Genomic DNA, 14,723 nt, shown 5'->3' with positions numbered 1-14,723 from the left:
CAGACACGTGTGTCTGTGTCTGGGTGTGTAGGCACATACATGTGTGTGTGTCTGTGAGTGTCTGTGTGTGCAGGCACATGAGTGTGTGTGTCTGTGTGCAGGCACATGTATGTGTTTGCCTGTCTGCACGCACACATGTGTGCCTGTCTCTGAGTGTCTGTGTGTGCATGTGTATGAGTCTCTGTGTGTGCAGGCACATGTGTGTGTGTGTCTGTGTCTGCGAGTTTCTGTGTGTACAGGCACATGTATGTGTGTCTGTCTGTGTGCAGGCACATGTGCATATGTCTGTCTGTGTGCCCGCACACACACGAGTGCCTGTCTCTGAGTGTCTGTGTGTGCATGCCCGTGGCCATGTGTGTGTGTCTTTGAGTTTCTATGTGTGCAGGCACGTACATGTGTGCGTGTCTGTGAGTGTCTGTGTGCAGGCTCATGTACGTGTGTCTGTGTGTGCGGGCACGTGTGGCTGTCTGTCTGGGTGGCCGCACACACATGTGCCTGTCTCTGAGTGTCTGTGTGTGCGTGCCCGTGGCCGTGTGTCCCCAGCCGGGCTGCCGAGCCCCTGCCTCGTCTCAGAGGGGCAGGCGGGTTACCGGCAGTGCGCCTCATCCCTTAATTGCGCTGCTTTGGTAACAGTGATAATTGGCTGGAAATCGATACTGTTTTGCTCCCGTTTCTCCCATCCTGTGTCACCCAGCTCCGCTCCCGGCCGTGGGTGACATTTCGAGGCTGTGCCCCAGCCATTAGATAACCCAGGCGGAGAGATGCTGCGGAGGGGGCTGATGCCGGGGGGGATGGAGGCAGCGCCTCTCTCCGCTCCCTCGGCTCAAGGACAGAGGGAGACGCTGTTCCAGCAGCACGTCCTGGTGCTGTGAGAGGGACAGCGGTGGGGACCGGCTGGTCTGGGGCGAGGGGACATCAGGGAGGGGAAGGGACAAACCCAGACTGCGCCGTCCAGGAGCTCTCTCCGGCTTTGGCTCTGAGAATCGTGCCAGGGCGCCACGGGAAGGTGTGTTTTAAAACCCTGATGGCGCCACCGGCCTGCCCTGGAACCCCCCACCTCCCCAGCATGGTGTCCCCCGCTCCTGCTGAGCTGCCCCAGCCATGGGGGGATCTTGGAGACCTCAAGGCCAGGGACCTCCCTGTCTCCTGTGCCCTGCCCTCGCAGAGCAGCCTGTGTGCTCCACCTGCCCAGCCGGGGCTGCTGGGGCTCTGCCCTGACCCCCAAAGCTGAAGGGCCTAGGGAGCAGGATGGCAGTGCTGGAGGGTACGTGGAGAGCCACAGGAGCCAGGGGCACATCAGGGTGCTGACAGCTCCACAGCTCCTGGTCTGCAATAGCCAAGGGACCCCTGAGAGCAAAGGGACTCTCATTTGCTGAGTGACTCTTTAGCCAGGAGGGATCCCCTCTGCTCTGCAGGGCTGACAGTGAGTGAGGGATGCCCAGGAGGGTGCAGGGTGCATGGGAGGGCTGTGCAGTGTGGGTGCATGGGTACCTGTGCCCACCATCCCCCTGGGCACTGTGTGCTCACTGTTCGTGAGTATCTGTGTGCCCACCATGTCTGGGCACCTGTGCTCCCACTGTCTGTTGTGGGTACCTGTGCCCAACCATCTTCCCTGGGCACCCATGCCCACCATCCCATGGCACCTGTGCCCACCATCCCTGGGTACCTGCGGGCCCACCCACCATCCCTGGGCACCTCTGCCCACCATTCCTGGGTACCTGTGCCCAACCACCTTCCCTGGGTACCTGTACACACCATCCCTGGGTACGTGTGCACCCACCCACCTTCCCTGGGTACCTGTGCCCACCATCCCTGAGTACCTGTGCGCCCACCCACCGACCACAGGTACCTGTGCCCACCATCCCTGAGTACCAGTGCGCCCACCCACCGTCCACGGGTACCTGTGCCCACCATCCCTGAGTACCTGTGCGCCCACCCACCGTCCACGGGTACCTGTGCCCACCATCCCTGGGCACTTGTGCCCACCATCCCTGGGTACCTGTGCGCCCACCCACCGTCCACGGGTACCTGTGCCCCCCGTCCGTGGGTTCCTGTTGCCACCTGGTGGCCACGGCCAGGGGGTGCCCACGCTGCGACCCACGGGAAACAACCCGACCTGTCCCCGCAGGGACCCTGGTGCGGCCAGGGGCTCCCCCAAGGGCACCCCGAGAGCCGAGCGAGCCCCTCGGCCCAGAGCCGAACCCCGCATCCTGGCCCGCCCGGGCTCAGGGCTCATTCACAGAGCTCTTTGTAGCCCCCCGGAGTAGGGAGATGGTGGAGACCCCAAAACAGAGCTCCTGGCAATGGCTTCCCGTGAGTTTTTCTTCTGGATGTTCCCCAGTCCCAGCACAGCTGGGAGTGGGCGCTTCTTCCTGCGGGGTCTGCCCTGAGTCACAACAGCACCCGAGCAAAGCTTTGAATAAATAACGCCCCCCAGCATCCAGGGCACAGTGAAGGGTGAAGAGAGCACTTTGTAGCCAGGAATTCCGCCCAGATAGAGACCCCTGGAGCATCCCACCCATCTGCTATGGATGGGGTACGGCCCCAGACCCAGAGCTGGGGGTGTCCCAGCCTGAGGGGGCCCTACAGCTGCATCCTGCCCTATGGATGGAGAGAGGGCAGAGTGCCATGTCATGTGCCCAGCCCTCTGCCCCACAGCTAGAGACCCCCCCTTGTCCTAGCCCCTACAGCCATGGAATATCTATGTGCCAGCCCCTATGGTTGGGGGACGGGGTCTCAGCCCCTCTTTACAGCCTGTGACCCAGCCCCTGCAGGGAGGGCTCCCAGACCCTTGTCTGTAGAGGACTCTGGCTATGTCCCACCCCTATACTGCTCAGGGGGACGGGAGGATCTCAGTCTGCTCAGCTGTAGATGGGGCACCCCTATAACCCCACCCCTACAGCTGGGAGGGGGAAGGGGTGTCACAGCCTCCTCCCCTATAGTCGGGGGATACTTATACCCCTGTCCTTATAGCCAAGGGGGGGGTCAGAGCCCCTTCCTCTATAGCTGGGACACACCTATGCCCCAGCTCCTATAGCTTGGGGGGGGCGGGGGAGGGAGCACCACAGACCCTATAGCTGGATCATATCCCTATACCCTTGCCCCTCTATCCAGGAAGGGGTGTCACAGCCCCCTCTCCTCCATACCACTGTCCCTGTATAGCCGGGTTGTCACAACCCCTTCCCCTATAGCTGGGGCAAATCTATACCCCTGCCCTTAAAGATAAGGGGGTCACAGCCCCCTCCCCTACACCCCAGTTCCTATAGCCGGTGGGTGGTGGTGCCACAACCCCCCTCCCCTATAGCTGGGCGGTGACAACCCTCCTCTCCTATAGCTGGGGCACACTTCTACCCCTGCCTGTATAGCCAGGGGGTCTCAGCTCCCTCCCCTATAGTCGATCACAGCTATCCCCCAGCCCCTGTACTCTGGGGGGCTTCACAACCCCCCTACCCTATACCCTGTCACACCTACACACCCTCCTCTCTAGCCGGGGTGGTTTCACAGCCCCTTCCCCTACATCCCCAATCCCTGTACCCTGTTACACCCGCTCCTCTGTAGCCAGGGCGGTTTCACAGCCCCCTCCCCTATACCCCAATGCCCATACTCAGGGGTGTCCCAGACCCCTCCCCTATACCCTATCGCACCTACACACCCTCCCCTGTAGCCGGGCGGGGGATGGGAGTTTACACCCCTTCCCCTAACCCTAATCCCCACACCCAGGGGTGTCTCAGCCCCTTCCCTTACACCCCAATCCCTATAGCTGGGGGTGTCTCAGCCCCCTCCCCTATACCCTGTCACACCTGTACCCCAATCCCCACACCCAGGGGTGTCTCAGCTGCCTCCCCTAGACCCCAATCCCCACATCCGGGGTGTCCCAGCCCCCTCCTCACACCTCAGCCCTTCGTAGGGACACCCCAGCCCCCGCCCCTGCCCCCTGCCCCTCCTACACCGCAGCCCCACACCCGAGGTGTCTCCCCTGGCCCACCCCCGTCCCGTCCCGTCCCGTCCCTCCCCGGGGGAGGCGCTCAGGGCCGCGCCCGCCATGTTTCCGGGCAGCGCTCCGCGCCCGCCGCCCGCCTGAGCCTCGCGGGCCGGCCCGGCCCGGCGCGGGGCCGCCGCCGTCCCTCCGTCCCTCCCTGCCTCTCTCATTCCCTCCCTGGGCCGCCGGTGAGTGGGGCCGGGCCGGGCGAGCGGGGCCGGCCCGGCCGCTCCAGCCTCGCGTAGGCCGCGAAGCCGCGGCCTCGAGTAGCGCTGCGGGCCGGGCATGGGGCGCGGGGCCCGGGCTGGGGGAGGCCGAGCCGGGCGGGGGGGGGGGGCGGCTGAGACGAGCAGAGCCGGGCCGGGGCCGAGTGGGGGCTGAGCCCGGCAGAGGAGGAGGAGGTCCCGGCCGGCCGGGGATGGCCGAGCTGAGCCGAGCCGGGCAGGGGAAGCCGAGCGAGGGCTGAGGCCGTCCGGGCTGGAGGGGGTCCCGGCCGGGCTGGAGGGGGTCCCGGCCACCCCCTCTGCCGCGGCCCGGGGCATTCAGCGGCTCGGCCGGGGCTGAGCGCCGGGCCCTGCTCTCTCCGCAGGGACTCAGCAGCGGCTCCTCCGCCAAAGTCGGTGCCCCCCGAGGGATCCGCCCGGTGGGGCCCCCCGGGTGCCCGAGGAGAGGCCGGTGGGGAACCCGGAACGGGATGGCAGCGCTGGAGTGAGCTCGGAAGGGACCCCGGGCAGGGTGTTGCGGGGCTGACCCGCGGCCATCCCGCGGGACGCGCCTGGCACGGTAAGGATTCCGCGTTCGTCTTGTTTATCCCCCTCGGTGGAGGAAGTTCTGTAGGAGCGTGGAAGGGCCGGCTGGGAGGTGCCCCCACGGCTTTGTGCCCACCCTGGAGCCGCCCGTGCCCACCACATCCTCTCCCATTCTCCTGTGCCAGCGGCCACAGCCGCGTTATACACACACACACATTTTAATGGTGTGTGGGTTTTGTTTGCTCCTCATGCTTCTTATTTGGTGGGTTTGGCCCTGTGGATGCTGTATCATGTGTGGCTGGAAGTGGCCAGTTCCTGGGGCTGGAGGTGGCTATGTGTAATCCAGAAAGGAATTATTACTAAAGTTAAAAGTAGGTTTCATCATGTCAGCTGTTCCTCGGGAAGGTGGTTTGGAGTCACATCTCACTGCTGGGAAGAAACCCTTATCCTTATTTCCAGCCTAACTGTGTTCATGTTCCCCTTACCCACACATGTCAGTGGGTTCTTTTTGCAGCACTTGCATCACCTTCCTGAGAACCAAAAAACTGACACGGGCTTGAATGAAAACCAAAATGTGACTGACACTGGGCATTTGAGGGGCATCTCCATGGGGGTGTTCCCAGCAGTGGAAGGTGGCACTCCTTGTTCTGATGGAGGGACAGTGTTTGTCTGTCCCTGGGCATTTGGGGACCCTCATGGGGCAGGAGGGAGAACCAGGAGCCGGTTCCTGTCAGGCTTTCCAGGCTGGCTCTGGGTGGCCCAGGGCACAGATTTTGGGAGCCCCCGGGGTTGTGCTGTCCTGCACGTGCTGGAACTGGGCTCTCTCGGATCCTTTGTGCTCCTTCCTGACCAGCTGCAGCAAGCAATGGCCCTCACAGCTGTCCTGGTTTTGTTCTGCTTGCAGCCTGGTGCCTCGGAGGGGCAAGGATGGCTCAGGAGACAAACCAGACGCAGGTGCCCCTGCTGTGCACCACGGGCTGTGGGTTCTATGGCAGCCCCCGGACCAACGGGATGTGCTCCGTGTGCTACAAGGAGTTCCTGCAGAGGCAGCAGAGCAGTGACCGGATAAGCCCCCCAGGTAGAGGAGTTTTGCCTGAGAAATCTGTCTTAAATGGGTGTTTGGATGCAAACTCTCTTCAGCAACTGGTACTACTCACAAGGGAATTCACCCCCTCCTAGAAAAATAGGCCTTTCCCTTTCCATGGAGACCCAGTGCTCTAAATCAAGGACCCTTGAACACTTCTGTTCCCTGGAAGGGGGGCAGTTGTTTTCTTCCCTGTTCTGCCAGTTTGGGAAGCCCTGTCCCAATCAGCACCTTCCAGCAGACTATAGAACTTCACTTGTGCTAATGGTGGTCCTAAATTTTAGCAATTCCCTGCTCCATGACTGCTGGGAACTACAATGGGTCCCCTCAATGACCTTTTATTTGGGAAGACTTTGGCCTGGTTGCTTTGTATAATTTTGTTACCTTAACAGTATTGACAGCCAAAATCCATGTCCTCAAAGGTTTGTTTCCTGCAGCTGGTGTATCCCAGAGCTGGGAGCAGAAGGAAGATGCTCTCTCCATTGTGAGCAGGCTGGTTTTTTGCTGGGAGGTGGTGCAGGTGCCCCAGGTACAGACTTGCCAGGGAGAAATTCCTTCAGGTGCTCTTCCACAGTTTGTTCCTGAGTGTAATCATGGCTTTCCATGAGTACCCACCCAAACTGTGCATCAAGAACATGGCTTTTCCTGACAAAGGGTTTTCTAAGACTCCAACTTAGAGCCTAAGCTGACACAAACCAACATGTGTCTGCTGAAGCTGGAAGAGGATCTGCTTCTTACACCTCAGAGAAGTTGTCAAGTGATGTTGGGTTCAAGATCCAGACAGCCCTGGTGTGTTACCACCACAGAGACCAGGGCAGAGTGTAGGAGTTGGGATCTGGGAATGATCACAACCAGGGTGTGCCCTCCCAACTCCAGTAGGGAGCAGGAGCTTAAAGCCATCCTGCTTTCTCTCTGGCTGTCAAGCACATGAGGAGCTTGCTGGCGTTTTTCAAAGGCTGGTCTTGTCTTGTAGCACCCAGTGGTCCCAGCAGCAGCCCCATGGCTTCTGAAGCAATTGCAGAGGGAGACTCCACACCTGAGGATGCAACAGCCAGGTAGGGGCATAGTCTGGGGGGAGAGGATCTACAGCCCTGCTGAAATCCAGCTTTGGGACACAAGGGGTGGGATGTCATCTGTCATTTGGCCAAGGGGTTCTTTGAATGGATCAAACTCTTCATTGTGACCCTGGTTGTCTGGCAGATTGAGATATTCCTGATGATGATGATGACGCTGCTGACTGATGTGTAGAGTGAGGTGCCAGAGGGTTGGTACTAAATTAAGTGGTCTCTTGGAGCTGTGCACCTTTGTCTGTCACTGGCTGTGCTCAGCTCTTTAGTTTAGACTCAGTCCTCAGTGGTGGGATTTTTGAGGTTGTCCTGTGCAGAGCCAGGAATTGGACTTGATGATCCTTGTGTGTCCCTTTCAACTCAGGATATTCCAGGATTGTAAGTGAAAGCACCTGGTGATGATCACAATCCTGTGACAACAGGATTAGAGATCTGGGGCACATTTGGTGGGAAGGATGACAGAGCTGCACTGAGTTCTACCATCACATTACAGTCCTGACTCATAACTCTGTAGCCCTACCCCTGGACTTGTTTGGCTGGGCTATAGCCTTGGCTATGAGATAGAATTGAGTGGAAAAGGAAACTGAAATCATCACAGGTTCGTTTATTTATGCCTATAAAGAACTTTGATCCCAGATCTCAAGGGGAATTGACCTGCTGTACTCCTGACCTACTTTTGAATATAAGGAAATTAACTTATGGGCTGAAGATCTCTCCCACATAACTGTTCATTAAAGGGAAATCCTTGTGTTTGCTCTTTTGTTTGTTTGCTGCAAATGCTCCCAGTGCTCAGACTCCTGTGACCCATCAGATGACGGCCATGAGCATATCCAGGGAGGAAACCAGCACTGAGACAGAGCAGTTCAGCAAGACAGAAGAAGCCTCATCAGCATCTTCCTCATCAGGTTGGTTTGGCCTTTGCACAACTGTGAGTGACACAAATCTCAGAGTTGATTTGAGTGCCACTGGCCACTGACCCAGGGGACAGGTGTCCCCTCCCAGCAGGACAGATACACCTGGCGAGAGCTGGGGAGGAGACAGTTCCCTTGTGAGCCATGGAGGAGAGCAAATTCTGTGCCCGAGGGCAGGCTGATAGAGATTGCTTTGTGGGCTGAGGGTGAGGAGCTGCCAGCCCCGGAGTCACTGGCAGGAGCATAATCTTCCGTGACGCCTCTCCCGGGGAATGGCAGCGAGCCTGGAGCGTCCCACAGCCTGTCGCTGGCAGCGCTCCCCTGCCAGTTCTGAGGGAGGGAGAGGGGGAGGGAGGGAGGGAGAGGGATCCACTGGAGCCTTGGGAGGGGGAAGATGTGTTCGTGACAGTGCCTGGGGACAGCAGGGCCCTGGTTATTGTCACCCCCTGTGATGGGGGTACCTGTCCCTTGGGGTGGGTGGTAGAACAGTGGGTACCCTAAAGGGCTGGAGGAGCACAGGGGTCACTGCCCAGCAGGGCATATCCTCCAGCTGATGCCATAACCAGGTGATTCTGCATGAACCTCCTTTGCTTCAGCTGACAGCTTGCATTGAAAGCTAAAAAAATCCCAAGAGCTGTTAGTTGCTAAAAAATCAGGCTCTAGTCACTGCACATGACTGTGCATTTTGGGTTTGGTAATCCCTGGCCTGCAAGCCCAGGAGACAACTTACAACACAGAGGTGAGAGACTGTGTGGTGAACAGGCTTGGGAGAGCCTGCCCCTTTCTTCTGCATCTGTGGTTTTTAGAAAGGTGTTTAGGGTCAGCCCCACAGAGCTGTCTCTGTTTGATCTCCCCAGAGCAGCCTGCACTGCAGGTGTGTATCTGTGAGCAGCCAGAGTTCCTCCCTTCTGTTGGCTTCTCTAACCTGCTTAGGTACTGGAGGAAAGCCTGGTAAGCATCAGTGACCTTTAACAATCTGGCTTTCAGAGCTCAGTTTTCCCTTTGGTAGATTAGAGGCAGTGATGGATATCTGTGTAAAGCATTCTGAGACCTACATATGGGGAACACTTACATAAGAGCCAGCAAAAATAATTAGTAGTACTTACAAGGGGTTAACTATTTTTTTTTTCCCTGCCGAGATTAACTGTGGGCTCAGCTGACAGTTGTGCTGCTGTACAGCAGCTGAGCTGCAGTGACTGTCCAGTGGCCACTCCAGCTTTGGAATGAAGGCATTTGAAACAGAGAGAAAACATGAGGCTGTGTGAGGTGTAAGGTCTCCATGGACGAGGCAAATCCCACAGTTTGGGGTCTGCCAGCCAGGGCAACGTGCACACCGAGGGTCTGGCAAAGATCCAGAATTCTTAGAGCCTCGAGCACCTCCTGCAGTAAAACAAATGCCTGGTGTATCAAGCATGGCAGTGAATCTCTTGCCTGTGTTTCAGGTACCCTGCTTGAGATATCCCAGAACACGGCTGAGGGCAAGACCGCTTCGGAAAAGCCAAAACCGAAGAAGAACCGCTGCTTCACCTGCCGGAAGAAGATTGGGCTGACTGGTAAGTGCCTGGCTCTGGGAAAACCTGGCTGTGGCCTGAGCTGTGTGGTGGGGGAGCCCTGGGAGCAGGTCTGGTGGTGCTGTGGTGGTGCTGGATTTGGGGACTCAGCAGCTGGAGGTTCCCCACGAATCCATCACAAGCCGAGGTGCTGCAAGCAAGGTGGGAGGGGAGCTCTGCTCTGCCACAGTCCTGGCTGAGGGGGCAGCCTGGGGAACATCCCACTCCCTGCCAGGGTTCTGGCAGCTTTTGGATGCAGCAGCACCTCTCAGGGTATTTCTGCTGCTTGGCAAAAGCTGCTATAGAGTGAAGGCAGCGCTTGCTGTGGGTCGGAATCTGCTCCTGTTCAGGTCTGTGGTAAAGCTTTTGGAACAGTGACATGGAATGAGTTAAGTCCAAGTGGAAAATCCCTCTCCCAGAGTCATCCCATTTGTTATTGCTGCTTGATTTCCACTGTTAGCTTCCTGAGAGCAGGTGGCTCTCAGTGTCCAGACTATAAAGCTGGAGAGAGAAGTGCTGGGAGGATGTCAGATCACTGCTCTCAATGGGAAAACGGCCCATGGAAAGTGAAGCAATTAATTTGGCTGTGGTTTGTTAATAAAAACATCATTCCCCTAAATTATCTCTGGCATTTAGTGTTTGCCTGGAAAAAGTTAACTCTGGAGCTGTGCAGGTCGTACGTGCCTCTGTAGCCTATTTGGTGCAGCCAGCAGCCAGGGACTGGCTGTTCTCATGAGTATAGGAGGCTTTGGCAAAGTCTGGACTGGGAAGTTTGAACCTGAATTTCCCTGGAGATGCAGGGGCCTGGACCTAAGAGATAGTATGGGTTTATAAACCTGGAACTGGGCAGGGTACTCCATGCCCAGCCTTTGGATTTGCAGGGAGGATCGTTTCCTGGATGAGTGTTTCCTTGAGAACTTTGAACTGTGAGAAGTTTCCTCCTTTAGGATTCAGCTTGCAGAGAACTCCTGTGTATTCAGGGCATTATTTAGGTTAAAATGAGTGTTCTCAAACAGGAGTAAACTGGCACCTTGGAGCAAGGTGTTAGTGGGCTCTACAGCCTGGAGTTGGGAGAATGTGTAGGGACAGAGCACTGTTCCCTGCCAGCATGATTCCCCTGCAGCACATCCCCACTCCTTGCTGAGTTTCCCAGTGTGCTGTGTTAATGGTTGCACTTGGAACAGCATTGTCCCCAAGTGAAGTGACTAAATTAAGAAATTTTGAAGCCTAAATAGCTCAAAAGTGATCCCAGTGTGGTGTTGGTTCTGCTGCTTGCTGCTGGTCAGTGCAGCTGCTGCTGTGTCACCCTGGGGAGCCGGGCTGGCTCCGAGGGCTCGCCTCCCTCTCTGGCTGCCTGGGGAGCCTGGCCTGGATTAGCAGTCTGGCACTCTGCAGTGCCTGGCATGTCCCTTGTCCCTGGGGAACACGGAGAGCAGCTGCTCTGGCAGCCTTTCCTACCGCCGTGACAGCTGGGGCTGCCTGGAGCACGCAGAGCCAGGGGAAAGCAAAGAGTCTCCCTCCACACCGAGTCCCTTTGGGCTGTGGGGGACACTGAACCCCTTCCTCCTCTGACCCTCTGTGTACACTGGTGGTGTTTCCTGACCCAGCAGGAAGAAGCTGGGGGGGCCCTGCTGCCTTCCTGCCCAGCTGCCCAGGGCCTGATGTGGCTTTGTCCCTGCTCTCCCTACCCCCAGGCTTCGACTGCCGCTGCGGAAACCTGTTCTGTGCCATCCACCGGTACTCCGACATGCACGCCTGCCCCTACGACTACAAGGCAGAGGCTGCCGAGAAGATCCGCAAGGAGAACCCCATTGTTATTGCTGAGAAGATCCAGAAGTTGTGAAGGGGGTCTGAGCAGCTCGAACTGCAGCCATGCGGCCTGGTGCTCCTCCCCTTCCTCCCAGCCTCCCTCCCCCTCCTCCTCCTCCTCCCAGCCCCAGCAGTGGCGTGAAGGTGACTCCAGCAGCACACACGGACTGGTACCTGGGCAAGGGGGCTCCTCGCACCTCCTTGGCACTCAGTTGGTGTTCCTTCCCTCCCTTCCTGCCTGTCTGACAGCCAGCTCAGCTGATGTGTTCTCAACCAGCTTCCCAAAGCAAAAGGGACCGTCCTGCCCTGCTGCTCCAGTGCTAAAGACCCTGGGACTCGTCCCTCACTGGGTGGTTTGCATGGTGGGACCGTCGCGACTCTGCCGGGCAGCCTTCCCAGCACCTCCGAGTCCCACAAGCCACCCAGGACTTGTGGCCAGAGTCTCTGAGCAGCCTCTGGACTTTGTTCCTTTGCCTCACCTTCTGTAAGCCCGGGAGCTGGGGGATCCTGGCAGCCAGGCTGCCATCTGCTCCCTGGGAGATGTTTGGATGCAGAGAAGTTGGTTCTGCAGTTCTGCCACCCCAGATCCCCCTCCCTGCCTTCGGTGACGCCGCTGGAGAAGCACTGAGGGGACTGAGCAGCAGGGCTGGCACAGGGAGATGACTGGCTTGAAGCAACGTGGGCATGGCAGGACCTTTGGGAAGGTTCCACTCACTGCCTCGTGCCTCCACAGGGAGGGAACCAGGGACACCCCTGCTCCAGCCTCCCATGCTCCAACACCCCTGGGTAACCCTGTCTGCTTCCCCTGCGAGGTTTGTGTCCCCCAGCGCTGCCTCCTCTCCCTTCTGTCCCCTCCGCTCCCTTCTCTCCTCTCTCCCTGCCTTCTGCCTTACACGAGTCGCTCTCATCAGGGTTGTGCACAAAGCTCAGGTCCCCACATCTCTGTTTCTGGACCTGTCCCTGCACCCAGGTGACAGTGGGGTCCCTTCCTCCCCCATGGGCGATGCTGGTCCCACTGACAGCTTGGGGAGCCCACCCAACTGCCCTCTGTCCTGCCTCCTCCCGCTCTCTGGCATGAGAGATGCTCCAAAAGCCACCCAGAAGGAACTGGGCAAAGGGAAAGGAACATGGAGAAGCTGCGGGACGCGGGAAAAGCCACAAGGAGGGGCCTGGGGTGCCTGGAGGCACAGGCAGGGGCTCAGAAACTCCCATGGAGAGCCCCAGGGAGCAGGGAGAGGTGCTTGGAGTGCTCTGGGCCCACTGAGATGCTTGTAGAGTTCCTGGGGTGCTGGAAGACTCTGGGAGGGCTCCTGGGTGCAAGGGAAGGCAGAAGGAGACCTTTGGGGTACAGTGAACATGCTCAGAGGACTCGAGCACCCCAAAAAGCACCTGAAGGGCTCTGGGGTGCACACACTCGCACACGTGTAGGGAGGTGTAGGGAAAGCCAAATGCCAGCTTGTTGTCCCTCCAGAAAGGAGCTTGTGGAGGGCTTTGGGGCCATTGGGAACACACAGGGCTCGGGGATGCAGCACAAGGCAGAGCAGCGGCTCCTGGGACAGCAACAGCCACCTCCACACCAGGGGGATTCCTGGGAACACCGGGAGCAGGGGCAGGCTGTGGGGCTCTGGGTATCACAGGCAGAGGAACCAAGATGTGTCCCAGGGAACAGTGAGTAGCCTGTGCCCCACTGCTGCCTGTCCCATGCTTGGGAAGCGTCACCATCTGTGTTGGAGAGCGGAGCCGCAGGGAACAGCTTGGGGAAATCATGGCCAATCCTTCCTTCCAAGTGCTGTTTTCCTGCCTTACTTGTGGGAGTTCTGCCCCGGTGCTGGCAGGGATCCTTCGGCAAGGGGGGGATCCTTCGGCAAGGGGGGGATCCTTCGGCAAGGGGGGGATCCTTCGGCAAGGGGGAATCCTCCTGGGTGTTTGGTTTTCCCAGTCTGATCCAGCCAGAGCAGGTGGCAGCCTGACCCTGTGGCTGCTGCCTTCCTGTGGTGTTACCGGGGGATCCCAACCCCCCAAACTGATGCAAACCCCCCTCCAGCACAGAGAGGAGTGAGGCTGCCTGTTGCCAGTCTTTCCCTCAGGCTATTCCTCCTGGATAATCTGGAAATCGGGTCCAGAGCACGTGTGGCTGCACATGTTATCCTGGGACACACCTGGGCTGGGTTTGCTGTTAGCTTTTGGTTGAGGATGATCCATCACTCTCAGGGGAAGCAGGAATTGCAGCCAGCCCTTGCCTTGAGTTCTGCCGAGGGCCACAAGCCCCGGGGAAGCAGCAGCTCCCATGGATCCGGCGGGAAAGCCCCCACACAGCCACCTGCTTCTCCACCACCAACCTGTTCCTGTTCCCTCCCTCTCCATGAGTGTAAATACAACACAGTCTAGTTTGCTTGGACGCTGTGGGTGCTTTGTTATGGGCAGGGATGTGCCATGGGGATGCTGGTATGGGCAGGGATGTGCCATGGGGATGCTGGTATGGGCAGGGATGTGCCATGGGAGTGCTGTGTTATGGGCAGGGATGTTCCATGTGGGCCTCACTCAGCTCTGTGCTCTCCAGTTGGGGTCTGTGCCTCAGTTTCCCTATGGATAGTCACTAACTCCAGACTCCCAGGATCCCAACTCCCCAGGGGTAGGACTGGATCGTCTCCAAAGTCCCTTCCAACCCTGACTACTGTGTGAAGTCTGAGATTCTTCCCCCCTGGCACAGCAGGAAGCCCTGGTCAGGGGCCATGGATGGGGGGCTAGTACCCCCTGGCCCTGAGGTCCTTCAGGGTGTGGGTCCCCCCAGGTGCCCCCCTGGCCCTGAGGTCCCCTCGGTTTACCCCTGATGCCCCTGTAGTGTTCACAGGGCTGGAGCAGGACAGGGAAGGGGTTTGGGGACAGGCCCCAAACGCCTCCCCCCTTCCCATATCCATGCTGGGGGTCTGGGCAGCCCTTGGCACCAGGGGTGACCTTCAGCAAGGCTTTTGGTGCTGTTCCTGTGACATCCTGGTAGGAAAACTCAGGAGCTGTGGGCTGGGTGAGGACAGTGGGGTGGGGGAAGGATTGGGGGAAGGGCAGAGCTCAGGGTTGGGGTCAGCAGAGCAGAGTCCAGTTGGAGGCCTGTGGTCAGTGGGGGTCCCTGGGGATCCACACTGGGCCCAGCCTGACCCAACTGGTTTATCCATGACCTTGAAGAAGGCACGGAATGGCCCCTGTTGGCTGAAGATACAGAACTGGGGCAGGGGCTGATGCACCTCAAGGCTCTGCTGCCATTCAGTGGGACCTGGGCAGGCTGGAGAGTGGGCAGAGAGAAACCTGGTGAGGGTCAACAGGGGCAAGTGCAGGTCCTGCCCCTGGGGAGGGACCACCCCCAGTACCAGCACAGGCTGGGGGTGACCTGCTGGAGAGCAGCTCTGCCAAAAGGACCTGGGGTGCTGTCCATGAGCCAGCCATGTGCCCTGGGGCCAGGAGGCCAAGAGTGTGGCCAGCAGGTCAGGGACGGGATCCTGCCCCTCTGCTCAGCCCTGGGGAGGCACATCTGGAGTGCCATGTCCAGGTCTGGGCTCCACAGGACAGGAGAGACCAGGAG

The 14,723-nt window shown here is 58.8% G+C and overlaps 1 protein-coding gene across 1 annotated transcript; it reads left to right on the top strand.

The window, feature by feature from the left end:
- The first annotated feature begins 4,019 nt into the window (after nucleotides 1-4,019).
- Nucleotides 4,020-13,547, top strand: LOC139683243 (AN1-type zinc finger protein 5-like). Its single transcript, XM_071578185.1, has 7 exons — nucleotides 4,020-4,167; nucleotides 4,569-4,762; nucleotides 5,633-5,806; nucleotides 6,786-6,867; nucleotides 7,666-7,784; nucleotides 9,233-9,343; nucleotides 11,035-13,547. Exons 3-7 carry the CDS (start codon nucleotides 5,656-5,658, stop codon nucleotides 11,181-11,183), a joined length of 612 nt encoding a protein of 203 aa, XP_071434286.1. The 5' UTR covers nucleotides 4,020-4,167; nucleotides 4,569-4,762; nucleotides 5,633-5,655; the 3' UTR covers nucleotides 11,184-13,547.
- Nucleotides 13,548-14,723: the final 1,176 nt, after the last annotated feature.

The sequence above is a fragment of the Pithys albifrons genome, chromosome 27 (assembly GCF_047495875.1).
Source record: "Pithys albifrons albifrons isolate INPA30051 chromosome 27, PitAlb_v1, whole genome shotgun sequence".
In the NCBI taxonomy this organism is placed as follows: domain Eukaryota; kingdom Metazoa; phylum Chordata; class Aves; order Passeriformes; family Thamnophilidae; genus Pithys; species Pithys albifrons.
The sequence above is the reverse complement of the archived record's forward strand: the minus strand, read 5'-3'. Positions and strand labels throughout refer to the sequence as shown.